The following is a 27950-nucleotide window of genomic DNA, read 5'->3' on the forward strand; positions in this document are numbered from 1 at the left end:
AAATTTTAGGAGATAGCTTTTTGTTGTTGTTAAAATGTACTTGCTTTAAAACATTTTAAATAGAGAAGCATTTTTAAAAAATTCAGTTGACAGAAAGCAGAATTCAGGCATTCATTCACCTAAAGATATTCATTGAGAGTGTTCTGTGTGTTAGGCACCATTCTAAGCTCTTAGAATACATCAGTGAATTAAAGATTCCTGCCTCATGGAGCTTACTTCATGGTGGAGAGGATGTACTGAGATGGCTCGAGCAGTTTCTGTCAATAATATGAACTGAGGAGTTAGTTACAGATGTCTGCCCATTTTCTACATGGTCCCCCATGCTTTGTTCCTAAATAGCCAACTACAAGAATCTTATGTCTTCTTTTTGTGATTTACCTCCAGTTGACTGCCTGCCCAAAGCCATTCTGGTTTCTTTTGGAGTTGAAGAGAGGCTCGGAGATGTGGGTTGTCCTTAGCTAAATGCAGTCTTTCTTGATCTGGCATTGCTGTAAAGATAACTTACTCATCTCGCCTCACATCCCTTAGCCCAGCTCTTCCCACAGTCACAGGAGCCTTCTATTCTGCTGACATGCACCAGTCTCGGAACAGACTTATCTTATGTCCCTCTTCTCCACATGACTAAATCTCTCGAAAATGTGCTAGAGTTCAGATAGCGCCCATCTCACAGAGCTAATCTCCATGATTACATTTCTCTCTCTAATGCTGGGCCCAAAGTTTTGTCAATGAAAAGTGCCTTAGTAGCTTTTTAATCATTTGCGAACTGAGTATCCATTGGGTTCACTCCTAATTCTACCTACTTCTCTCTCTCTCTTTTGCCTGCAACACCTGTCCCAGATGGGTCCCATCAGCCTTCTGGTCATAGGCATCGTGGCCGTGCACTGCATGGGGATCCTGGTGAAATGTGCTCACCACTTCTGCCGCAGGTGAGAAACCTCTGCGCCACCTCTCAAGGGACAAATTGTTCTTTTGGGTTCTGTTATCAACCCTGAAAATGAGCACTGATGCAGACCACTCTCAATTCTTTACACTGGCTGGAGGTAGCGGCTTATGATTGCAGCGTTTTCCTTTCCCTGATTATTTTTGTGTTCTTTTCTGGCTCATTATCATCTGTTAAATTGACTTATGCCCAGTGGGTAGACACTACATTCTAATTTCATGTGTGTTGTCATGTTTACCCCATTGAAATGATTCCACCAGATGGTTGTTAATTATAATAAAAGTAACCATCCTGTCGACTTAATACTTCTGATCTTTGAAAGCACGAGGTACAGAACTCAGAGTGGTACCTCCAGGGTGACAGGTGGGAACTGACCCAGGTCTCAGTAGCTCTATTGGTTCTGTCTGTCTATTCCACATGCTCTGCCTTTCCTCTTCCCTCCTCCTCTTCCAGGCTGAATAAATCCTTTGTGGATTATGGTGACACTGTGATGTATGGACTAGAATCCAGCCCCTGCTCTTGGCTCCGGAACCATGCACACTGGGGAAGGTAACTGATTTCCTCCTTCCTTTCAACTGTGGCCTCCCAGTGTGAGGCCTTCAGATGGGGAGGTGCAACATGGGAGACAGTGTAAAGCGTGGAAAGAGTTGCTGTTTGGGTCAGTTGCCTTGGGCTGCGGCTCAGCTCCACTGGTAGTAAGCTGTGACCTGGGGCTGGGTAACTTCTTTTTTCTTTGGGTTTCAGTTTCCTTATCAGGAAAGCATGGGGCCTGGCCTGAATGGTCTCTAGAGCCATTCCAGCTTTCGCAATCTGTGACCAGTGATTGTTTTTGATTCACTCATTTGTTCAACAAATGTATTTAAGCACTATCTTATAAATGGAACAAAACAGTTCTAGGTAAGAAGGGAAGATTTCCTGAAGTAAATTATGTGGTTCCTACCCTCCAGAGGCTTGTAGTCTGTGTAAGGAAAAATATATCTGGGAAGAGAAGCCAGGGAATAAGATAAGAGACCAGTAGTAGGAGACACTTGTAAGAAGAAAGTGTCGTGAGCTAGGAATACATCCTCAGCACTCAAAGAAGGAGGAACTTTAAAGATTCTCTTGTCAGCTGTGGCAGGTGAGAAACGCCCATGAGAGCTGGGAGCAGAAAAGGCTTCAGGAGAAGTAGAAACATACACATATTCTTAAGTTTTTTGCACAGATTGACCATACTGTGTATACTGTTTGGAAACTTGCTCTTTCCTCTTAAATGTCTGAGACGTTTTTCTCTATCAGCACATAGAGATTTAACATAGTCTTTTTAACTGCTGTGTAATTTTCCATTTAAGAACAGTCTATAATTTAATCACTCTCCTTTTGATGATCCTTTAGGTTGTTACCAGCTGCTATTTTTCAACCAGCAATCTGTTTTTGGTGCATCAGTTTCTGTGTCCTTAATGTGGGACTTGGTTGGTTCTTGTATCCAAGTTAGAGAGACAGTGAAGGAAACTACTTCTGGTGTTTTATGTCAAAGGCCCCCTGTAACTTTAACAAAACAATGTGAGATGGGATAGTTGGGCAGATGTGTAGAGAGGAGGCTAAGGGGCTGGGCAGTGGTCATGGTGTCTGTGCGTGTGTCTAACCTCATGCAGCATTCCAGACGAGAAGCCAGGAAGGGGATGTCGGAAACCACGCAGGTAGCACCTCCTTCACCTTCTTCCCAACGACCCCAACCGGTGGCACCTAGCATGGTTTCTTCTCCTGCCAGGGCATGCTCATCCCTGTCACTGCCAGGAAGGGTCTGTGATGGCTTGGGGAAAAGCACTGTTAAAAAAATACTGGGTACCAGGTACACTATTTAGGTGATGGTTACACTAAACGCCCAGACGCTACCACTATGCAGTATATCTGTTTAACAAAACAGCACTTGTACTCCCTAAATCATTAAAAAACAAAAAGAAAAAACACCTCCCCTTCTGGGAGTGTTGCATTTGTATTGTAACAGTCTTTGTATTCCTTCCTTCCCCATCTGCAGACATGTTGTGGACTTCTTCCTGATTGTCACTCAGCTGGGATTCTGCTGTGTCTATTTCGTGTTTCTGGCTGACAACTTTAAACAGGTAGGCACCTGGTTAAAAAAAAACAAAAACAGGAGAGAGGATGGCAAAAGATGATTGAAATTTTTGTTTAGGATTTTTTTCCAAGCCAGCTTTTGTCAACAAAAGAGTTAAAGTTTTAACATTTTACATAGAACCACATCTTCTGTTTGATTCCCAGGGAAAGAGCTCGGGCATAGAGAAACCGCCACATGTCTTGTCCATCCTCCTGTCCTAGGTACATATGATCAAACCTAGCTCAGACAATTGGGTTGCTGATGATAGTCGTGAAGATCTCTAAAGATGGCTCACTGGCCACAGATTCTAAAAGGCCTTGTTCACACACGTGAGCCTTTCCTCAGGAACGTCTTCCAACAGATGATCCACCGGCCTCTGTTGTTTGAGAGGTGTTTCCGTTTTCTTCCTTCCCCTCATTCTAGGTGATAGAAGCGGCCAATGGAACCACCAATAACTGCCACAACAATGAGACGGTGATTCTGAACCCCACCATGGACTCGCGACTCTACATGCTGTCCTTCCTGCCCTTCCTGGTGCTGCTGGTTTTCATCAGGAACCTCCGAGCCCTGTCCATCTTCTCCCTGTTGGCCAACATCACCATGCTGGTCAGCTTGATCATGATCTACCAGTTCATTGTTCAGGTACGTGCCTAGGCCCTCCCCTATCGTCTTGATTCAATATTTTAAAAAGGCTAGGTGTGGTAGCTCACGCCTGTAATCCCAGTGCTTTGGGAGGTCAGGGTGGGTGGATCACCTGAGGTCAGGAGTTGGAGACCAGCCTGGCCATCATTGTAAAACCTGTCTCTACTGCTAAAAATACAAAAATCAGGCGTGGTGGCGTGGTCCTGTAATCTCAGCTGCTTGGGAGGCTGAGGCAGGAGAATCGCTTGAACCTGGGAGGTGGAGGTTGCAGTGAGCCGAGATCACGCCTCTACTGCACTCCAGCCTGGGCAGCAGAGCAAGACTCTCTCTCAACAACAACAACAACAGCAAAATATATATATATATGTGTAAGTAGAATGTAAATAGTTATATGTTACTACTGGTATATCTAGATTAGAGGTTCTTATTTGGGCCCTGCTGACATTTTGGGATGGATAACTCTTTGCTATGGGGCTGTCCTGTGCACTGTAGGATGTTCAGCAGCATCTCTGGTCTCTACTCAGTGGGTACCAGTAGCAACCCCTCCACAAGTTATGACAACCAAAAATGTCTCCAGATACTGCCAAACCTCCCTGGGGGGCAAAATCGCCCCCCGCCCCCCAGGAAGCACTGGTTTAGACTTTTTTCAATTAGATGGTTAGTACATGATCATTCTATACAACTGGAAAACAGAGGAAAATATTAAGATTAAAATAAAAATGAATTTTTCTAACATGTATTTAGATAAGTAATTCCTTATCAACTCCAGTTAATTTTTATCTGTCAAAATTATAAATTCACTTGTTCCCTGCCCTCACTTAGCCCATGCAGGCAATTCTGTGGGGTGGCATGAGAGAGAACATCTGTATATAGATGGGTAGAAGATCAGGAGATCAGGCTAAGAAAAATGTGCCGTTAAAACACTATGACTGTTTGTGAAAATGACAATGCATTTTCTAAGGCTTGAGAAAAGGAAAAAAGTAAAAGCAGGTAAATAAAAGAATAACTTAAAAACGATACTTAAATTCAATTCACCAACTAATTCATCAGTACATATTCATTAAAATGCAGACAACACAAATACCTCTTGAATACCACGTCCCCACCCTGAGTCTCCTCTCAGAGACTCGCTCTGTGTGATTGGTCTGTCTCATTCTAGATCCTGTTAATGGATTTACAGCCCATGTAATATATCGAGAAATACATTAAAATATATTTTGGTTTCGTTTTTGAAACATAATTTTGTAAAGTAACATGTTCATCTAGCTTGCTTTTTTCCACCTTAAAAATGCCTTAGCGAGCCTTCCAGGTTAGTATTCCTGGCTCTACCTTGTTGTTAGCTGTCACATTGTATCACAGAGTAGAGATTTGCTGCCGTTTATTTAACCAGTCCTCACTCAGTGGCTATCAGGTAATTGATAATTTTTAGTATTATTTCAGTATTAAGACAGTGAGATGTTCTTATGCATTCCTTTTTGTGGACTTGTATAAATACTTCTTTAAGATATTTGTCTAGATGTGTAGTTACTGAAGAGTGTGCACTTTTGATTTTTTTTTTATGTTACCAAGTTGTTTTTTCCAAAAGCTATTTCCTAATTTCATAGAGACTCCCTTCCACAGTATTTACATGCCCATTTTTCCACCCTTAACTAATACTGGATGTATTAGTATTATTTATATTATATTAGTATTATTTATATATAGTATGTATTATATATTAGTATTATTTATATATAGTATAATTAGTATTTTTTTGGTCAGTCTGACAGGTGAATATTATCTCATTTTCATACAGTCTGCTTAACAGTGACCCAGTCACCCACTGATACAGTTTCCAGGAAAACAGTGGCTCATAAAAAGCAGAACTTATTGTGCTAAGCAAATGACATTATCAGTTTAGATTAACATTGTGCTCTGTGAATATTGACTGTTTTTTCATCATGATAAGTCAGATGAGTGGCAGATATTGACTGTTCTTCTGCAGAACTATTTTTTTAAACATAAAATAAATAGTTCTTTGCGTCCCTTTTTTATGAGACTGGAAGGAGGGCCTGTGAATGCACGATAGACCATTTTCATTACCAAACAAAGAAGGGTAAATATTTACCCATGATTTCACATTGTAATTAGAGCTCTCAAGATCACCTAGGATATACTCCAGTGGACATTAAAGATGAATTGAGTGATGCCACTCCCCATAGACAGGCACACCTGTTGCATTTAGTTTTAAATCATTGCAGGTAGTCGGGCTGTGGTGGTTGCCATGATCAGAGGGCTGGGATGAGAATTTGGGTTCTTGTAGCGTCTCAGTCCCAACCAACTGGTAGTATGCATCCAGAGTGATGTCTATTCATAGTACAAACAGGACACAGAGCAATATCTGCATAAGGGCAGTCCTGCTGATTTCTTGAGAGCAATTCCGAGTCTTCCTCTGGGCTTAGCCAGAAGTTGTGCTGTGATCAAATAGTGCAGCATGGGGGAGGAGGTTTGGCTGTGTTTTGATGTAGTCGCTGCCCATAGTGTTGTAATTGCTTCATTTGGATGTGTCATACAGCTAAATATGCTCCCTCTAGGTCATTTTTGTTGCTGCTGCCTCTGCTGCTTGTTACTACTGTTCTGTTTTGGCATTTTGCCCCACTTACCATGAGGATTCCCCTACTGTTCAATGTTTCTGATTTTTTTCCCTAATCCTAAGCATATACGTGACTGTTCCTTTTGCCCCTCATGCACATGCCATTGTAGGTAGCAGACCAAGGTCTTCCACCTGAGCAGGTTCCCTTCTGTCTTCGGCATGTGGAGTCTCAAATGGAGGAGTTCCAGGCAGAGTGCTTTGCACAGAGGGAGCTCCCAATAAATGTTTTATCACTGCATATCGTTGCTTCTGAGATGTATTTTTTCATAGTTATAACAGTTTCAGAATTGCAAGAGTACATCTCACAATCCATGTGTACATTTAACAGCATTTTCTCAAAATACTGTTATTATAATTGATAATATGGTAAGACCTCACATAACATCATTGATACGTTCTTAGAAACTGCAATCCATGAAATGTATATATAGTGAAATCAGTTTTTTTCTCATCGATGTTATAACAAAACAGCATTGAAGGAAGTGACTACATCGTTTCACTTAAAGTCTCAGTTTCCAAGAACCTATTGACGACGAGTGAGAACTTACTGTGTTACAGAATTGAGGAGCTATGTTGATAACAAGCTGATTTTAACATGTATGTTTCTTTATAAATTAAACTTTTCTCATTTAGTTGGCTGGGTCAGTAGCAATCAGTAAGTATGTAGAATAATACACTCCTTCTGCTGGCGTCATTCCCACAATATCCGCAGACATGGATTGTGAAATTCCCGATCTGATACTTGAATCTGATCTAATGTATGAACAAGAGCAGGAGTCATTCACTAACCAACAGATAGCACCTGTTTCCGATAACTTATGTCACATTTGTGACTCAGGAATAACTACAGGACACTCTTGCTCTCATGTCCCATTGTAGACGAAAAATACCTATTAGCCTGTCTTCATTCCACGTATTGAAATGCTTCTTACGAAGAGACCTAACAGATTTCTTAGTAGGTACCCAGGGAAACGTATTTATTTATTTATTTATTTATTTATTTTTTCAAAAGCAGTATCGCTGCTTTGAAATCTTTCAAAGAGAAGGCTGTCACAGAGATTAATAATGGATCTCCTTTTACTCGCCTGAAATTATTCTGAAGCCTGTTAAGAGCATGCCCCATATTATCCAAATATCCATGTAGTTAAATCAATTGTAAAACATTGTAAAAGGCTGTTTTAACATCAATTTTCATTTTAATTGAAGCAATGTGTGCATGAGGTTTAGAAAGCCAAATTTTAAAAAGAGAGCAGTTTGAATCCCCCCTCCCTACCCTGCCCCTTCCACACAGTCTGTTATTGGAGACTTGTTCGGTGGAGGATTTTGCAACTATACCTCTGTATTAGTCAGGGTTCTCTAGAGGGGCAGAACTAACAGGATAGATGTACACATACAGGGGAGTTTATTAAGGAATGTTAACTCACGCGATCACAAGGTTCCACAACCGGCCGTCTGCAGGCTGAGGAGCAAGGAAGCCAGTCCGAGTCCCAAAGCTGAAGAACTCGGAGTCTGATGTTCAAGGACAGGAAGTATCCAGTACGGGAGAAAGATGTAGGCTGGGAGACTAAGCCAGTCTAGCCTTTTCATGTTCTGTCTGCTTTTTAATCTGGCCACTGATTGAGCTGGCAGCTGATTAGATGGTGCCCACTCAGATTGAGGGTAGGTCTGCCTTTCCCAGTCCACTGTTAATGTTAGTCCCAGTCCCAGTCAAATGTTAGTCTCCTTTGGCAACACCCTCACAAACACACCAAGGAACAATACTTTGCCTCCTTCAATCCAGTCAAATTGACACTCAGTATTAACCATCACAACCTCCTTCCTTATACGATCTTAACATTGTACCTTCAGTTAACAGTTGCCCCTTTTTTTTTGGCCTATTTTTGAAAACATTCTTTTTGCTCTTTCTCCCCACATGTTCCAACACTCCTATTGTGTGCTTCTTGGTAATACTTTCAAAGTGCTCAAGCTCATTGATAAGAATTTTAAAAAGGAGAAGAAAAGAAGAGGAAAAAGGAAGAGAACCAATCTGAAAATTTACCACTTTCTCTTCCCTTCCAGCTTTATCTGTGGTGTTTATGTAGTTGTATCAGAGTGAATATATAAATTAAAATTAAATTTTTTTCTCCCTAATATTTCATAAGTAGATTTTCATATTCTACTTAGTTGTCTCAATTTTTACTTTTTAATAGTGCATACTGGCCAGGCGCAGTGGCCAATGCATATACTCCCAGCACCTTGGGAGGTCGAGGCAGGCAGATCACTTGAGATCAAAAGTTCACAAACAGCTTGGCCAGCATGGTGAAACCCTGTCTTTACCAAAAATATACAAAAATTGCCAGGTGTAGTGGTGCACACTTGTAGTCCTAGCCACTTGGGAGGCTGAGGCATGACGAATTGCTTGAACCCAGGAGGCAGAGGAGGTTGCAGTGAGCCGAGATCTCGCCACTGCACTCCTGCCTGGGCAACAGAAGGAAACTCTCTCTCTAAATAAATAAATAGTGTATATATTCTGTGGTTTAGCTGATATGTTGTTAATTACTTAACTGATCCCTTGTTTAGGATCTCTACTAAATATACAATATATGCTTGCTTGGGAGCATTTATGTTGTTTTCAGTTACTTTATTAAACAGCTTTGCTCAGTGTTTTTCATCTTTGGTTTTTTTCTACTTGAATTCACTTTCTTGGGATGGGATTACCTCGTGAAAGAATGTGACTCTTTTTATGCAAGCCCCAACATTTGAGTTTTTAATAGTATGTTGGGCTTGTCTTTCCCCCAAACAAGTGGGTTTTTCTTAGCCTGAAGAGAAAAACATACAAAGGTTAAATGTCCCTAAACATCTGTCAGGTATTAGACTTTCTTCCTTTAGAGAATCTCGGATTTGTTAAAAGGTATGACCTCTCTGATTCGGAGTTCAAATCTTGAATTTCTGTATAGCCTTTTGCTTTGTTTTGCTTTCTCTCTTTCAGAGGATCCCGGACCCCAGCCACCTCCCCTTGGTGGCTCCCTGGAAGACCTACCCTCTCTTCTTTGGCACAGCGATTTTTGCATTTGAAGGCATTGGAATGGTAAGAGCTGCACTGTGATTTGGGCTAGTGTTCTCTAGTGCTCTTGGTGTCCGCCAGGTCTGTTTCAGGGAATGCTGAGGAAACATTGTTAGAAATTATCTTCTGAGGCCAGGCGCAGTGGCTCACACCTGTAATCTCAGCACTTTGGGAGGCTGGAGCCTGGGGATGACTTGAGGTCGGGAGTTCGAAACCAGCCTGGCCAACATGGTGAAACCCTGTCTCTATTAAATATACAAAAATCAGCTGGGCATGGTGGTACACGCCTATAATCACAGCCACTCGAGAGGCTGAGGCAGGAGAATCACTTGAACCAGGGAGGCGGAGATTGCAGTGAGCCAAGATCGTGCCACTGCACTCCAGCCTGGGTGACAGAGCGAGACTCTGTCTCAAAAAAAAGAAATTATCTTCTGTGACTCACTGATCAGTTAGTGAATAGTGTTTCGGGGATTCCATTGAGATTTCCCAGCTTCAACTTTCAAGACAAATTATATGTAATTTTAAAATGTTTACATTCAAGGCCCCTTCATTGCACACTCATCTCCTATGTGTGCAGTAAGCAATAGTATATGGCAATCAGGAAGGCAAGGTCTAGAGTCAGACTGACTTGGGGGTAAGTCCTAGCTCTGCCATAGAGTAGCTGTGTGACCTTGAGCAAGGGCTTCACCTCTTTGAGCCTTCATTGTTTATTCCTGAAAAGTGAACTTAATGATTCATAGTTATTAGGATTAAATGAGATATGTGCAGTAGTGCTTTGCACAGACCCTGACACATGGTAAATGTTTAATAGATTTTAATTTTATTAATATTATTTTATTATTGAATCAATAAATGTATGAATAATTTCTCTGCCCTACAACATTGGTTTGGTGTATTTTCTGCATGCAAAAAAGCAGCGTTCACTCTTGGCTCAGCTTTCTGTGATTTCACCGAATGCTTTTCCTAAAGAGGAATCTACCCCTCAATTTTACCTAATTTGAATTTTATTTGTATTTTTCATAATAATGGTACAAAACTCTTCGCTGAAGAAAGTTATTCCTGGCCAAGGGCTCCACAAATGGGAAGAGCCTCCTCCTGGCATGGCACTTCTTTCTCTTTTTTGATTTCCCAGACACCTTATTTGCTTTTAAGAAAACCTAGAATCTGTACACATTTTTTGTCAGAATCGTGAGAAATCACCCAAGTGGTGCTGATGGAACACGTTGAGGCTCTGACCTCATGGGGGAGGCTTTGGGAGTGATCACATGTAAATCACTGATCTGCTTGAGGTTTTATACCTTGCCCTGTGCTCTTCCTTGGGGCTTTTCATTGCCCATGAAGAGGATCTCACTTTAATTCAGAAACACAAATAGTTTCTTGCTGCCGGGCCAGAAGCCTGAGCGGGCCCGTATTTCAGCAGTGAGAAAGAGATCCCAAGAACTCAGGACTGGAAAGAAGAGGCCGAGAAAGTGTGGAAAGATGCCAAGAGGCCATGGGTTCCTGGGCATCCTAAGGGACCTCGTGCTAAATTTTTAGTAGCTTTCCCTAACAGCACGGTGCAGAAATTGTTTGCTTGGTTTCATCACCACTTGTATACAAAGTTATTCTGCAAACATTATTTGTCTTCAAGATTTCTTTGTATTTCTACTTTTTTACAAGAGAGAGAGGACACTGCTAGATTGACTCTTGGTTTTGGATCTAGAGCTTGTTCATTGCATCAGGGTAAAGTGCCAGGCTGCACACTGTGTATTCATCGTGTGCTCTGTGTTCATGCAGCTGTCACAGGCCAGATAGGACATGGAGGAGATGGGCTCCCTGCCCTCTGGCTCTTTGTATTCTTGGTATGAAGAAAACTGACAGATACATTTAGAAGCTGTTTCTAATGGATGTGGATTAACTGAAGCTGGAGCAGGTGGTGGGGGACACTGGGAGCCCCTGGGAGCACCAGGCCTGCAGCAGGATCGTGTTGGTGTGTGCAGCACAGACCCATTGTGCCTCATGGCCACAGGCGCTGCAGGAAAATAAGTGTAATAACAAGATCAAAGTTTGTGGCACAGCTAGACCTTGCCCAGTGTTGCTCTTCCATATTAGCCATGCCAGATCCAGTTGATGGCAGACCGTGAAGATCCTCAGTCACACCATTTTCCCAATTCCTAAATAAACTCATTTTCATAGGGGCCTTTCCTTTGCCTTTACCAAAGTTAAAGAATGTCCTCTGTTATGACGAAGGAGGCAGCAAAGGTCAGCAGTTTGTAATAGGAGTCTGGAAACTGGGCGTTGTTAAGTACCCATGTCTCGAGATCCTCTATGAAGTCATGCTGTCTTTCGCACTGCAGTTTCTCTCACTTGGAGGTTTAACTTGTCGCTACTCGTGCTTGCCCCTGTTAAGCTAGAGTGGCAGTTTTCCCTAACCTATATTTTGCATTCTTTAGACAGGTTAGCAGGAAGCTGTGATCTCAGGTTAGATGCCAGGTGGGCATGATGTGGGAAGGCCTTGTGATTGCCATGTGGCCTCACTCACAGGGCAAGGGACATTCCCAGCCTGCAGGGATCCTGCAGCAGGAGAACAGAGCACTGTCCTGAGCCAGGAGTCCTGGGCTCGTGTCCTGCCCACCCTTACTTTTAGGACTTCCTGGCTAGGCAGTGGGCTGTGGAGTCCCTTCTAGTCCCGAGAGCATAACGTCTGATGAAATAACTTTAAAGAGGAGATGTGCTTCTGGAGAATTCTGGGGATAAAAGAGTTACTTTTTTTCTGAGGATTTTTTTTTTTTCTTGGCGATTAACTTTGCTTTTTTCTGCACTTTCTCTCCTCTCTCACTCCTCTCTCATAGGTTCTACCCCTGGAAAACAAAATGAAGGATCCTCGGAAGTTCCCACTCATCCTATACCTGGGCATGGTCATCGTCACCATCCTCTACATCAGTCTGGGGTGTCTGGGGTACCTGCAATTTGGAGCTAATATCCAAGGCAGCATAACCCTCAACCTGCCCAACTGCTGGTACGTCAGGGGAGGATGGAAACCTAGGAGCACTGGATATTTTTAAAAACTAACAGATCAGAGTGTGGATTTTTCCTCTTACTTATCTCTTAAACCAGCCCACTTCAATCTAGCCCACCGTCTTCTGCCACTGCCAGCCCTCACTGGCTGCCCTGGACTGCATTCTGTTTACGTTATTCATGTAGAGCCTTCTGCTAAAGCCAGTGGTGCTGATCAGCCGATGGATAAGCCATTTCTCCTTGGAATTCCTAAGCTCAAAAGGACCGAGTATCTAGTCCATTCACTGTAAACCATTCCAAATGGACAGGGAGATGGGAGGGCAAACCTGCATTTGGTTCCCAGCATCAGTTGTGCCTCTCCCTTGGTAGTCACAGGCTTGATATGCAGGTGAGAGCATCTCACTATGGGCCGGGGATTGTTGGGAGTCCTTTTGTACCTCTCTTGCATTGGTGAGTGTATTATAGGGAAATAGCCATATTGAAATGCTTCCTGAAAAGGTAGATGGTGTCCCAGGGCATGTGCTGAGCAACCATCCTGTTTTGAAGATTAATCATCTCATGGTGGAGAGCAGCTGTTAGCAGACACTGAGAAGCTTGTTGAGTGCCCGGCAGATCAGAATCACCTTTCAGTCTAGGCTGGCTGATCTGTCTGGGTGTGCTTTTTATTTTGTTTTGTTTTATTGTATTGTATTTTTTAAGTCAGCAGCACTCAATATTTCCAGGGGCTTTCCCATTCAAGTATGAAACAGGCTTGACCCTGCTTAGCTTCCAAGATCAGATGAGATTGAGCACATTCAGAATGGTATGGCTATAGACCTGGATTCGCTTTTTATTTTTTAAAATTCTTTTTCAGTTGATTTTAACTCGTGAGGCATACTAATTATATATCTGTATGCAGTATGTGTGACATTTGGATACATATATACAATGTGTAATTATCAGCTCAGGGTAATTGGCAGATCCATCTGGTGCCTACTTTTAGATTGCCAAACGTTTCTGCCCTTCCGAGAAGGAAGAGACAGGTAGTAGCTTGGTGTAACTGTGTCACCTTTGCCTGAAAGATAAATGAATCGGGAGCAACAGAAGCAGCCCACATGATCTGGAGCCATAGAGGAGCATCTGTCTTCTTTCCTAACACCCCAAACCCAGCTGCTGTAACTTTTCTGCCTCTATTTGGGTGTAATTTATTTGGCTATCCCTGCAGGTGTCACTCTCCTGAGTCCAGACTTCATAGCTCTCCAGAGGCTTTTGGGCTGCTTTGAGTTTAATGATAGAGCCACCAGGTTGTTTCAAAGAGTTTTTATTATCTATTCGTGGAGCAAATACGACCTTTTTACCAAACTCAGTCTTTACAAGGTTGTTCTCTTATAGCATAAGAACATCTTCTAGATTTTAAGTTCAACCACAGAGAAACTCGGTGGACATATACACAGTCTGTATCAGCACATTTAAATAGATTTCCAACAAGGGAGGACAAATGTTTCTTGCTGCTTAACACATGAAGGTCTGGTTTAAAGTGGAGCTTTGCTTAGGGACGGAGACCTTTCCTTTTAATGACCAAGTCAGATCTGTAAGTTGATCACAGACTTTTTTCCTACTCTGCAGTCAAGGCACTGAAGTGATAAAATAGGGATATCCTGTAGTGAGTTACGTCTTTTTTGGAAGCTACACCTGAAGCAGTAGTAGGAAGAGAGCCATAGTGGTATGGAAAGATGGAATTCTGCTCCGGCCTCTTGGTCTTGCAGTGTCTTCATCTAATTCTAGGGACACTTGACTCGGATGGGACAGATAGAAATAGGCTTGTGACATTTTAATTGCATTTTTGTTTTTATTTTTGGAGGCATATACACTCATATACCCATGGCAAAGATTCAGATTTTCAAAAGGTACACAGAGAGCATTTAGTTTCCACCCCTCGCCCTCCACTCTAGTTCCCAGTTTCACAGTTTCCCATTTCAGAGGCAATCATATTCCCAGTTTCTTTCTTTTTTTTTTTTTTTTTTTCAGATACATAATGTATGTAAGATTGTCATGTGGGGCGAGGGTATGTTTTTTTCTCCTCTTTTTACTTTTTTAAGACAAATTGTAGCACTCTATAGATACTGTATTGCTTCATGCTTTCTTCACTTAAAAAAAGTGATATAAAAGTGTCCCCATGATAGTGATACACTATATCACATGATAGGGTGATATATCGTGGGGATAGTTTCATATCACACCTGGAGTTCTGCCTCATACTTTGTTAAAAGCTATATGGGGGCACCACGATTTGTCTAACCAGTTCCCACTGGTTAACATTTAAATTGTTTTCAGTCTTTCCTTCTTAAATAGTGCTGCAGTGAGATATTGTGAATATAAGCTTTTGTGTACATGTGCAAGGATATCTGCGAGCTAAATTTTTAGACATGAAATTGCTGGGTCCGAAGGACATGTGGATTTGTAGCCTTGATAAGTGTCAACAAATCGCAATGGGACCATTTTGCACTCTTGCTGATGATGTATAAGTGCGCTGAGCAGGCTTGGAACGTCTCCTGTCTGTCTCGGCAGGTTGTACCAGTCAGTTAAGCTGCTGTACTCCATCGGGATCTTTTTCACCTACGCGCTCCAGTTCTACGTCCCGGCTGAGATCATCATCCCCTTCTTTGTGTCCCGAGCACCCGAGCACTGTGAGTTAGTGGTGGACCTGTTTGTGCGCACAGTGCTGGTCTGCCTGACATGTGAGTAGAAGACGATAATTGCCTTGCTTGTTTTTCCCTAAAGGGCACCCAGTCTCCAGGGCTTGCGTGAGAAAAGACAGTATATATCTTTTGACATATACTGCCTGTGTTTGTGAGCAGAGAACCTGGCCATGGCCTCACTTTCAGAGTTGAGGCACCTCCAGATGGGGAAGTGAATTAATTACACATGTACTCTAAAGAACATGGGAATGAGGACAGTGGTTTATTTATAGATAGGGTATGAAATGCTGTGGAGATGGTTATCATTCAGAGTAAAGACATACAACTGCTATCCCATATTAAATAAGGTAAAGGTCTGAAAGCCATTTAACCCGTATCTGTAATGAGTATAAGTTACTTTGATGAAGGGTACTTATTTGTTTTTTCGAATTGTTGTTTTTCCAGTGTGACAAGTTACTCCTTAGATTTCCTTTAGAGCCTGTACGATAGTATTCTACACATTTTTTAATGTCAGTCAGTCTTACTAAATATGTTTCAGAAAATTTCTAGTGATTAACCTAGGTATTTGATTGATCACTTATGTTTTATTCTTCTTCTCTCAGCCCTGTTCCAAGGAGTGTAAGTTAAAAGACAGGATATCCTTCTGTTTGCTGTGGTTGAAAACTGGTGACATTTAGAAAATAAAAGTAAAATTTTGTTTTGTAGCTTTTGTGAGTTGGTAGACTAGAGAGCCCCGGAGCAAATTGGTCTATAATAGTGAATTCAAGTTTCTAAGAGATTTGCAATTGTTTTCCAAACTGAAATGCTTAAAGCATAGATTCCTCTTTTTGGTTCTATTTGTTGTTGTTGTTGTTTTTTGAACAAGAACCTCTTTGCTTATATTGAGACTTCCCTGAGAATTTTCTTAAATTATTCAGTCTGAGCCTCTGTCTTTGGAATAAAAATAGATCCATATGATTTTTAAAATTCTAATTAGGGTTGAATGTTTTAAGGATGAAAGATGGGAATGTTGTCTAGCATTTGCTCTTAGTCATTCTTTCAGGCCCTCTCCTAGACCAGCCTATAGAAACAGCCCACACAGCTGCTAATCCAGGGCCCAGGGCTGTTGAAAGCCAGCTGCTCTTCCCACAGTGACTGAAAAAGAAGGAACATGATGTATCCTGCTTTTCTAGTAGATTGCCTTAACGTGTACTGCTAAGATGGGATGTTTGGATTCCAGATTTTAATCCTATCTTGTGCCAGTAACTCTCCATGCTTTGATTCTAAGGTGTATATTTCCACCGTGGATGGAGTAGCTCTAAGTGCTGAGGAGACAGCTTTCACGTGTACCGTATTTATAATGTAAACTCTCAGGGCCCAATTCTTAAATCTAAAGGGCACTATAAGAAAGAAGGTGGTTAGTTCAAATAATTTGCTTTTCTCCAAAGTGTTCCTTCCAGAAAAAGTAGGTCTCTCTAGGTAGAATGTGCCTTCCTGACTAAACAGCTTCTCCTCCCTGCCTATTGAGCTGGGGCAGTGACAGGAGCCTGGCTCCACTCCCTGCCCAGTTTTCCCCTCCAGCCTGACTCAGCCTCCCTGTAGCATATGTCACACTTCCTGCCAGGTTTATTTCTGCAGCACCCCACAGGAGACAGTAGTCTCTGGTTCACAGACCTCATGTTATCCTGAGATGCCTCTTGGATTTTGCTTCACTTTTCCTGGCTCTGTCTGTGAGTTTCGTCTCCCTTCAACAGCACGATGCTCGGAAGACACGGCTGCTTTTGGTCTTCAAGTGTGTGCAGTTGTTTTTCCCTTCTGTGATCTGTTGTGACTTAGCATTGCATGTCATCCTGTTCAAAAAGGCAGCCCCCTTTATCTCTCAGAGCACTCGCCTCTCTCACCTTCTTTGGAGACTTTGAAGTAATTGTGGGACTCAGTAGAGGCCTTTCATGGTAGCAGCAACTTAAAAGTATTCATGCAAGTTCATTTTGTTCTTGCTTTTCTGTTCTTTCAGATCTTTCAGCACCATTGATTAGTATGTGATTTTAGATCTTTAATTGATGTTTTTCATTTATACTCATACATTTTAACAGCAGCTTCTTTTTTTGCTATTTCTGGTGTTTTCCTATCTTTTCCACAACTTTTCCTCCTCCTCTTCACCCTCCAAGGAGAACAGGAGGAATTTGGTGTAGTTTCTTTTTTTTTTTGCCTTCTTGGAATTCAGCTTTCTCCCCACTCTCCCCCATCCTCCAAAGATTACTATGGCTGATACGGACTTTGTGATGCTTAATTTCAAACTGTTGGAGAAGAAGGGGAGGAAAAACAAGTATTTCATAGAATAATGCTCATTTTGTTATGATTTCATATTGGACAGTATCTACTTCCAGCCCGTATTTTTGGAAATGCTGACTTAGCAGGTCACCTTATGTCCAGACCTTATGTGGAAGAGGCTGGCCCCACCTGGTGGAGTCTGGAGTTGTAGGATCAATGGTTTTTTAGATTTCTTTGGAGCAATAACCCATCCATCCTTCAGTGATTCATACTGATTCTCGGTGGCATTTGCCATGTGACACATTTTACTTCAGTTTGCTATGAAAATTTCAGAAACCTATATCTGAAGATATAATTACATAAAATCGCATCATTCAAGAAGCCTGTTCAGACTGGAATGCAGAGCTGCAAAACATTCCAAGCAGTCAGATTTTTAGAGGATGAAGCTTCCAGGTCCAAACAGAGTAGCTTTTTAGTACCTTTGGGCCTTTCACACTTTTTAGTCTTGCAGCTACAGTGAAGAAGAGCAGTATCAATCATTAGCTGTGTAACCCTGGCCCGCCTCCAGGAACCCTCACAAGGCCTCAGGGTCCTCAACTGTAAGATAGGACGGGTGTCTGATCTCCAAGATTTCTCTGAACTCCAAAATTCTGTGATTCTGTACAGATGCTTTGCGCTTGATTTTAAGTTTCTACACAAATATTACTCTAAAAAAAAAAGTCAGTGTAAAAACATTTAGGAATAAAAGAAGAAGAAATTCCAATATTCCACCAGTTTAACAAAGTAATGTATTTTTTGCATTGTATCTTCTGTGTCTTAATCCTCATGGGTTCATTGTAAAAATAGTTGCAATTGTAGTTTACATATAACTTTGTCTTTCACATTTTGTTTAATTTTATATCATGAATATTCATATCTTTCACTAATATTTTCATAACCTCATGGTATTTCACTGTATTGGTGGATCATATTAACTAAGGTACTTCTTTAATGTTAGGCATGGAGGTTGTTTCCCTTGCTTTCATATTTTTTAAATTTATACCCCCACTAAGTCAAATTTTGTATTCTTTCCAAGACTATTGTGAATTTTAAAGGCATATTTATAGACATTTAAAAGTAACATGGTAGGTTTTAAGAGCTTTGATCATAATAAAATAGCAGCAAGAGCTCCCAGCACAAGAGCCGAAAATGGAGAGCATATTTCCTAAGTGTGTGTGTTTGTTCTTTTCAGTGCTTTGCTCTTGTCTTGTGCATAAGTCAGCTCTTTCTGATGCTGGTTCAAAACCACAGGCTCCAGAATCCAGTTCCTTCTGTGAACATGACTGTTGGCCTTATGTTGCTTCAGCAGTTTAAAAGATCATATTCTTCGTGTCTCTTCACCCGAAGGGAAGACGTTTTATAATATTGTTGGAGCCCTCTTGACTAATCGTGTGGCCGAGCTGAGGTTGGCCTCTGTCCCCGCTTTGATACTTACCACAGCTGAGCTGCTGCCGAGAAGTGTATAACTGAGTTTGTTATACAAATGTCTTCCTCTTTGTCTGGGCTGGGGTCTTTTCGTGTGGGGGGGGTGCAGGGATTAGGGGAGAGTTGGGAGAGGGGTGTTCCTGGCTGGCTGCTTCCTGAGATCTCTACCTTGTTGAGTTTCTCTTCGTAGGCACTTTAACTCACAGAACACATTTGGTGCCAGAAGGGGTTTTATTTGCCCCACGTGTCTGAGTAGTCAATTGCTGCTTCTGGAGTTAAAGTCATTTTCCATGGTGGCAAAACAGATACCCGTGCTGTTGAACCCTGGGAGCTGCTGATACTGATTTGGTTTGGACATCCTTCTCTTCTTCCCACTTCATGTTAGTGGGAGGCTCGCTCTTGCCCTCTGCGGTGTCATGCTTTGTGTAGGGTTCAGTGGTTATGTGGTTCAGCTAGGACAGGAAGAGGGACTTCCCTTTGCAGCCCTGTGATCTTGGCTTTAAGAGGAGAGAAATGTTCTTAAAATCTCTACTAAGGATATTTTTATTAGGCATATTTATCTTATATAGTGGTGAAAACAAGTTTTTAGATTACTTATAAAATATCATGATGAGGCAGAAGATCTTTGTCCAATCAGAGGAAAAATTCTGATCCCAAGCTTCTGTATCTGTTTCCACTTAACTCTCGCCACAGAGTGGAGCATCTCTCTGACTCCACTTAACTGTCATGAAGTACCCATATGTCCTGCTAGGTCAGTATGGGAGAGGGTGGGGAGATGACAGACTCTCAGGGCTGGGAGAGGCTCTGATTTGTCTCCCGCCAGGGACTTATTTTCTCTGATAATAAAGGCCTCCTGTCTCTTGAGCGGACTTCAGCATTTGTGGAGATGCTCGTGTGGCTGGGACTGAAGGAATAACTCACGCTTCCTTTATTCATACGAAACCAAGTGGCTTAGAAGCTCCCTTTTGGGCAAGCCATGTGTTCCAGGAAAGGAGCCCCATCGCTTCGCTGTGCCACCTTCAGGCTGGATGTGGTGCTTCCCAGTTGTCAGTGAGGTGAGGAACATATCCCAGAACACAGTCCTAAGTGACTAACACTGGTGTATAGTCCTTAGAATTTCAGAGTTGGGCGAGACTTCAGACATCACCCAGTTACCATATTTCACAGGTAAATGAATGAACTGAGGCTCAGAATAGTAAGCTGATTTGCCCTGTGCCACTCAGCTTGTTATGGAGCAGGGACTAGTGATAATATTGAAGTATTTATTGTTGGTTTTTAGAGCTCTGATTTCTTTACATGAGTGATATCATTTGACTATCCTGTTTAGTAGTTGGGGAAATGAGTCTCAAAGAGTTTAGGTAACTAGCCACTGAGTGGTAAAGCTGAGGCTGAAGCCTGGGCATTCCAGATCCACAGCCTACACTCATTCCTATACCACCCTCTCCCTGGGGCTCAGTTCTCCCGATTGTTTCCTCAGTGCAGTTTCCACCCCACAGTAACACCTGGCGCCATCACTGCGAGGGTGACATTAGGCAGGAAGACCCAGAGCCCACAGAGAGCAAGTGTCTTGGTGTCGGTACCACAGTAGACCAGCTCTTTTGTTGAGCATTAGATGACCTATGATGAGAATGCTGTTTTGTCATCAGCCTACAATTTTACCTCTAATTTTCTCCATATTCAACCCTCAAGGTTTGGGAGATGTCACCAACTCTATTTAGAAGCAGCGAAGGGCTGAAAACATACTATTTTTGAGTTGCAGGGAAATTAAAAGCCTAAACTTTTTGCACACTTCTCAAAGCCTTGAGATCAGTGAAGATGTTAATGAGAATTGCCGTTATGGTTGATTAATAGAAGAAGGAAAGATGAAGAACTGCTCCAGAGTATATAACACTGTGGCAGAGGTGGATCTGAGATTCAATATCCTTGTGCCCCTTTGTTGTCAGGCTTTGAATCCCTTGTCCAGTTCCACTTGACAAAGCAGAAAGACGTCAGGGCTGATCGTGTGCTGGATTCTCCACCACGCCCCATGGTGCGTCCCTGGGAAAGCTAGCCTGGGTATCTGCCTCCCATTTCCTCACAGACAGGATCCTGCCACTGATCCGCCAGACTCCCTGTCTCCCCTCCCTCTGCATTTCCTTGCCCATCAGGTCTGTGAGGTTATGGCCCAGGGGCTTGAGGTCCTGGATCCTGGTCCCAGCTCTGTTGCTTCCTGTTGTTTACACCCTCTGGGCCTCTCTTTCCATAGGACTGTAGTAATTTTGTGGAGTTACATACCTGTGAAACAGAGGCAGATTCACCTCCACTAGTGAGTGCTTAGCAGTGCTGTCTGCTGGGTACCACTAGACATTCTGCAGTGATGGAAATGTCCTGTGTGTGTGCTGTCCATTGCAGCAGCCACTAGGCACCAGTGGTAGTTGAGACTTTGAAATGTGGCTAGTGTGAATGAAGAACAGGATTGATTCCATTTTAATTCATTTCAATGTAAATAGCCATCCATTGCCAGTGGCTACTGTGTTGGACAGCACAGCTCCAGGGTAGGTGTGAGGCAGGAGGCATGGATCCACTCTTTCCCTGGTGTGTTAGTCCATTTGCAGCTATAAAGAAGCACCTGAGACTGGGTACTTTATACAGAAAAGAGGTTTATTTTGGCTCATGGCTCTGCAGGCTGTACAGGAAGTGTGATGCCAGCATCTGCTTCTGATGAGGGCCTCAGGAAGCTTCTAATCATGGTAGAAGGCAAAGGGGGAGCAGGCCTCACATGGCAAGACAGGGAGCAAGGAGAAGGGAGGTACCAGGCTCTTTTAAACAACAGCTCTCTTGGGGAGGGCACCAAGTCATTCATGAGGAGTTTGCCCCCACGACTCTTCCCACCAGGCTCCACCTCTGACATTGGGGATCATATTTCAACATGAAATTTGGAGGGGACAAATATCCAAACCATATTACCTGGTAAGTCCTGGTTCCCACATGTCTCGCATCTTACTGCAGGGAGTGCTATTCTATTTTGTTTGTTTTTATGGCTCCTCAAAAATCAACTTCAGACATTTCAGTTTAAAGTGTTTCTTACAAAATCTGGTCTCGAAATGCAATCCAATCCTTTCTTCTGGTGCTCATCCAAAGAAGCAGTGATCGATGTAGACATTGGCTGCCTTGGACTCAGATGTCCTGGCAGTCTCACCAGTGTGATATCTTCTTAGAGTGACTTGACTACATTTTTGCCTTACAAAATGAACTTAGAAGCAAACCTCTCATATAAGAGGTAACCCTCTCGTAGGAATCAGTGAGGTAGTAGATAAGCTCTGGATGTCTGTATCAAGGCTGGGAGCATCCAGCTGTAGCCCAGCAGTGGGAGAGACAGTCTGTGAAACTCTGTTTGATGACTGACAGGTTAGTAACTAACAGGAAGTCATGCACTATAGCAGGATGCACTTTTCATGGCCAAAAAGATGAATACTAATGACGATAACATTAACATGTAAGACATCCCTACTGTACACCAGGCCTTTTGTGAAGCACCTGCATAACCTCATTAGACCATCATGACATCTCTATGATATAGGAGCAGTTAATATCCCCATTTTGCCAACAAGAAAACTGGGGAATAGAGAGGTACCATACCTTCCCCAGCATCATTCAGCTAATTAGCAGCAGAGCCAAGATCTGAACACAAGAACCTAGTTCCAGAGCCCACAACCCTCAATAAACCTGTGAAACACTGGCCTTTGCCTGCCTGGTGGAAAGATCAGTGAGATGGGAAGCATGGGGTCAGTGGGCACTAGGATAGGTGTATTCGGTGAAGCCTCCTCCTGCTTCCAGCACTGTCTGGCAGTGTTGGCAATGGCTGGTATGGCACGGAAGCTGATGGCACCTCCTGCGGCAGTGCACCATTGGTCTCTGTCAGTTCCTCCTTCCTCGCTCACCCGTGACTGAGTTTCAGATGTGAGAGGCAGTGGGTGTCCTGACACAGAGATATGGTTATTGTGTGGGACTTCGCCAGGGGTCAGCCTGCAGATAGAACTGCTTTTTTTCACCTGTATGAAAATGCTTTGTGAAATGTGGTTTTATCACGGTGTCTTTCCAGAAAGAGGGGTTTCTTTTCCTATTTGGTTTCTTGTCAGTCAAGTAGAAATGTTTGTGTTGGAGTCTCCCTGAGTGGTAAGAAAATGAGCAGCTGCTCAGAAATATCCACCTCCTTTTCTGCCCCCTACCCTCCCTCCTTTGGTAGAAACCAGATTGCCCTGAAATGTAATTTGGTTCCTTTTGTGCAGAAAGATGGAAGTCATGCGCTGTAGCAGGAAAAGCTGAAAGCCCAGGGACTGGAGCCAGAAGATCCAGGTTCCAGTCCCAGTTCTGCTGACCTTGCAGGGGGACGCCAGTTCTTCCATGTTTCTGGGCATCTGTTTCACAGAGATTGAACTGGATAATGTCTGCGTTTTCTTAGAGCTCTCAATCCTAGAAGATGGACAGATGCTGAATTTGCTCAACAGTAGGGAGACAGACCTGTCCCAGCTCTGGGCATCTTAAACAGGCATGTCCTCTCTTTCTGCAGGCATCTTGGCCATCCTCATCCCCCGCCTGGACCTGGTCATCTCCCTGGTGGGCTCCGTGAGCAGCAGCGCCCTGGCCCTCATCATCCCACCGCTCCTGGAGGTCACCACCTTCTACTCAGAGGGCATGAGCCCCCTCACCATCTTCAAGGACGCCCTGATCAGCGTCCTGGGCTTTGTGGGCTTTGTGGTGGGGACCTATGAGGCCCTCTATGAGCTGATCCAGCCAAGCAATGCTCCCATCTTCATCAATTCCACCCGTGCCTTCATATAGGGATCTGGGTTCATCTCTGCAGCTGCCTACCCCTGCCTCGTGTGTCCCCTGTTACCCGTCCCCAGAGCCTCAGGTATGGTCCAGGCTCTGAGGAAAATCAGGGTTGCTGTGTGGGAACCCCTCTGCCTGGCTCCTGGATACCCCGGGCCAGGTAACCTGAGGGCAGGGGAGAAGTGGGGTGGCAGACATGCAGAAGTGCCACTAGTGACAGGGCCGCCATCGGTCACTTGTACCTATTTACACCCAGAACTTTCCAGCTCCCCCTCATCATGCCTCCTCCTTCCTCCCCCGCTGCTGGTGCGCCTCACCCAATTCATTCTTACTGCACAGTTCACTTTATTTAACAATTTTAGTGTCCCCCACCTCATGTGTTCACCTTTTCCGGTCTAGGCATAGATTAAATAACTGGGAACTCCCCCTCTTTATAAAGCTGGGCTTCTTTCTCATCTCTCTCCCAAATGTTGTATCTCAGTATTCTTCCTACTCGAGTCTCCAGGGGGTGGCTGGACCTACCTGGTCATTTGAAACAGGCCCCCCAAACTGGAGTTTTTAATCTTGACTCGGGCTTGCTGTGCCCCTTAAGGCAATGCTTCTCTTCAGCGGATTCCTTAGGATGGGTTACAGTACTGTATTCTTAGTTGCTTTAGCTCTTGAAACATAGGAAGTGTTGCCTAAACTGAAAATATTTATCTTTTATTTAAAATCAGATTTTTGTTTTTAGACTGTCTCTAGATCTGGGGCTATTACGAATTATTTCTTCTTCAGTAAACTTTGACTCAACCTCTCCTGCTGAAAAGAAGCTCGCTCCAGGAGATGTCTGCTGGGGTCCTCGGCACTCTTGGCTGAGGACTCAAAGGTTTTAATCAGGATCATCTAAAGATGTACCTCGGTGAGGAGGCACAGATTTTGCCTCCTGTTGACCAGCCTGGTTTCATACTGAAAAGACATTGAAGGACTGCAGAAGTGTGTGGGTGCACTGGGCCGAGGGAAGGGTGGCTGAGTGAAAGGCATATAAAATGGGGCTGTGTGCGTGCAGGCCCATGTTTCAGCCTCAGTCCATGCCAGGTGAAAGGATCAGCAATGCTCAGTTGCCATCGTGCTGGGACGACACCCGCTCTATTGCCACGGATGAGTAGCTGAGGTCAGTGTGCACAGAGAGTTTGAAATTAAGTTCATAGACTTTACAGCAGCTGGTCTGACACTACGCGCGGTGCTTGGTTGTTTACAATCAGTGGGGAATAGGGCAGAACCAGTGCCCGGCCCCACACTGCCTCTGTGGCTTGGACTTTGAAAGGAACCACTGAACACTAATTATGAGCCCTGTCTTTCCCCCAGAATGCCTCCCTGGGTTTCGCAAACAGCCTTGAGGTTGGCCCTCCTCAAGGTCAGCCTTCAGATTTGGGAGCAAACTTCAGATAAGGCAGAGGAAGATACATTGCCTTGCTGTGGGCTGCCTCTTCGTTCCTCTTGGTGTACGAAGTATTTCAGAAGGCCATTGATGAATTTCCCCTCTTTAGCTGTGTGTGTGTGCACATGTGTGTGTGCACGGTGTGTGTGTATGTGTTCCTGTGTAAGTAACAGAACCGACTCCTTGTCTCCTCTGTTCCGTCAGCAGGCTCTTACTTCACTGCAGATACAGTTCACTCTGAAAGTTGGTTGAAGGAGAGCAGCAAAAATGTATCAGGGGTTTTGCATCTGTGTTTCACCCAAAGCTCATAAGGGCTGTGACGCAGCCACATGGCCCCAGTTTTTTCTGTCTCTTCTGTTCCAAAGCCAGGAGGGCTGAGTTCCAGGTGAAGGGATGGGAAAAGTGGACTCTCATTGTAGTGACTCCCCACCTACCTAATAATTTGTTAACTTAGGAACATGCCGTCATTGTTGACTTGTTCTTCCTTAGGAGAAGGACGCTTTTCACCACCCTTTCTGTTTTATGGTGGACTCTTAACAGGTGCTATGTGACCACGAATCTAGCTGGGAGTAGCAGAGGCCCTGTCTTCTGAAGTCTCAGGCTTAGAAGTTACCAAAGTGGGCTCGGAAACTGTCATCTCCTGGTTCCAAGTTCGGGCTCTGGCAGCCCAGCCACTATCTTAGCTGTCTTCCCCAGCGGTGCTAAGAGTGGTCTCAGTGAGAAGCTAGAGGCCAACTGGAGGGCCAGACCTGTGTCCTGCCCATGTCCTCCTTGGTGGACGTTTCTGTTTACTCAGAGCTGCTAGAGGCCATCCTGCCCAGCCGAGTTCTGAGATTAGGACTGTGATGTTGGCACCTGAGGACTGGATGGGAGAATACTGGGGGTCCCCCAGCTCTTAGCAAGATGCAGGCTATTGCTGCCTGGCTGTGAGAACACGGTATGTAGGAGAGTTGGCTGTAGCCTTAGGATTTCTGGAAGCCAATTTGGCATTGCCTGTTTGATCTCTGGCTTGTGTTCCTGCTACACTTACAGACTGATTGCGTGGCTCTTCCAGAAGACCCAGGAAGGGCAGCTCCAGCTGGTGGGCCTTCCTGGCTGTGCAGGTGCACAGCTGTTAGGCATCAAGCAAAGGGTCAGCCAGTCAGTAGTAGTGGGAGGAAGCCCTTCTTCCTCTTATGCAAGCAGCTCTCAGCCAGCCCAGAATCTCTTATGCAGCCCAAAGGGCTTCTTGAAGCAGAGAAGCCTCCCTGGTGTCCTCCCACGATAAGTAGAAATACGATCACAGAGCAACAGAGCAAAGGCTTTCAGGAGTGTGAGGCTGCATCTGCTGGAGCAAAGGGGAGCCGTGGGCTTTCCCAGCCAGATACTCTTGAGCTTTGTGACCGTGCTCCTGTCACTCCAATTTCCCCGAGTCAGAGGTAGCTTTCTCAGAGCCCCTTGGTGGTTCTCTCCTCCAAATGCTGCTGTTGGGAGCAGGCTTCCAGCTCTCAGTGGGCAGTGCACCTCCTGCTAAATGCAGACACTTGCTGGGAAGAGTGTGAGGTGGCATCTTCTGTTCACTCTGCCTAGCAGTTGTCACCATTCAGAAGTGGCATTATTTATGTTGTGCTGCTGTCCAGCTGCTATGATCCCCTCATCTGCACAAGCCCTGGCGAGATATGTGTGAATGTGTGTCATTTCACTTCAGCCGCCCTCTTCCATCTCTCCTCTGCAGCCAGATTCATTGGCTGATGCTCACTGCTCACTGTCTACCCCAGGAAATTTATAGTTTTATCAATAGTCTTAAAGTGTTGATCCTAAACAACTGCATTTGAAAAATCATGTTTCTTCTCTCTCATCTCTCATCTTACTTTTCTCTTCTCAGATTTCTCCCTTCCTAGAACATTGTCTCTGTTTAGCACGAATGTTCACCTCATATTTTTCAGAAGTGCAAAAATCTCAATTTATGTTTGTTTACAGCTCTCTCTCCTCACTGCTCACAGCAAGGGTTTCTGTATCAGTGAATTTTATTTTGTAGCTGCTGAGATGTCAAGGCAAGCTTCAGCATCTGCCCCCACTGGGTCCACAATGCTGCTTCCTCAAAGAGAAGACAGAGTCCAAGTGTCAGGACTTGAGGCTGGCTTCCAGTCTGCCTTAGAAGTTAATTTTCCAAAGTACATTACAAATCTCTGAGGCCATTAGGGGAAAAGGAAGGGGTGTGGTTTGTCTTTGAAATTACGGTTAATACTTTTAGACAGTAAGTCCGACTGGTTGCAAGGCTGTTTGCCCCGACAATATCAGCCTGTAACATTTCTTCTCTTTCCTTTGTGCCACTGAGTCGTTCCCTGGCCAGAGGACATAAATGGTCCTGACAGGAGGTTATCAGAGTAAGGAAGGTAGGAGATATAGGTGCAGGGTGCCTGTCATTCACTGTGTTATTTGGTTTAAGTCAAAGTGATTCTGGGGAAGCTGTGTTCTTTCAGTGGATAATAAAATTGGTAACTCTATTGTAAAACATGTCAATGGCGTGTGAAGAAAATCAACCAATCCGTAGGTGTTGCTAACTGGACAGTACTGTGTATGTTACGTGCCTGCGTGGATGTGCACTTCCAGCACGGTATGTGTAGCGATGTGGATCATGCCACAGTTCATAGATCCTGTTTGGGGGTTTGCACATGGATCATATGTTAAGCTTTTTCTTTTCAATAAATGAATTTTATTTTTTATTTTTGAGAGGTTGCTGTCTGTGTCTTTTTTTTTCCTTTTTATATCACTCAGATCCCTTGACTAGATACTGGGTTAGATGTTTCTGGTTTATGCCACAGAGTTCATATGAGAGTGGCACAAGCAGTAGACCCTTCCATGGAATTAAGAGTTGCCCAAGAAGAAAGGGACCAGGAATGTTTTTTATTTTTTTTCTGTTAGACAATCCTCCCCTCCCTAACCCTCCTTCTGCTTCTCTCAAAGACTTGAGTAAGAATTTTCAGCCCTCTCCTTGTATAGC

The 27950-nt window shown here is 43.7% G+C and overlaps 1 protein-coding gene across 1 annotated transcript in view; it reads left to right on the forward strand.

Annotated features, from left to right (window-relative positions):
* SLC36A1 (solute carrier family 36 (proton/amino acid symporter), member 1) overlaps positions 1–27679 on the forward strand; it is a 46728-nt gene extending 19049 nt beyond the window's left edge. The window contains exons 4-11 of the mRNA XM_011931627.1: positions 838–926; positions 1394–1489; positions 2955–3039; positions 3456–3674; positions 9275–9373; positions 12181–12347; positions 14894–15063; positions 23288–27679. Coding sequence (XP_011787017.1) covers positions 838–926; positions 1394–1489; positions 2955–3039; positions 3456–3674; positions 9275–9373; positions 12181–12347; positions 14894–15063; positions 23288–23559 — 1197 coding nt within the window. The 3' untranslated portion in view covers positions 23560–27679. The remainder of the gene's footprint in view (positions 1–837; positions 927–1393; positions 1490–2954; positions 3040–3455; positions 3675–9274; positions 9374–12180; positions 12348–14893; positions 15064–23287) is intronic.
* Positions 27680–27950: the final 271 nt, after the last annotated feature.

This window comes from Colobus angolensis, unplaced genomic scaffold, assembly GCF_000951035.1.
Source record: "Colobus angolensis palliatus isolate OR3802 unplaced genomic scaffold, Cang.pa_1.0 Scaffold90, whole genome shotgun sequence".
In the NCBI taxonomy this organism is placed as follows: Eukaryota; Metazoa; Chordata; class Mammalia; order Primates; family Cercopithecidae; genus Colobus; species Colobus angolensis.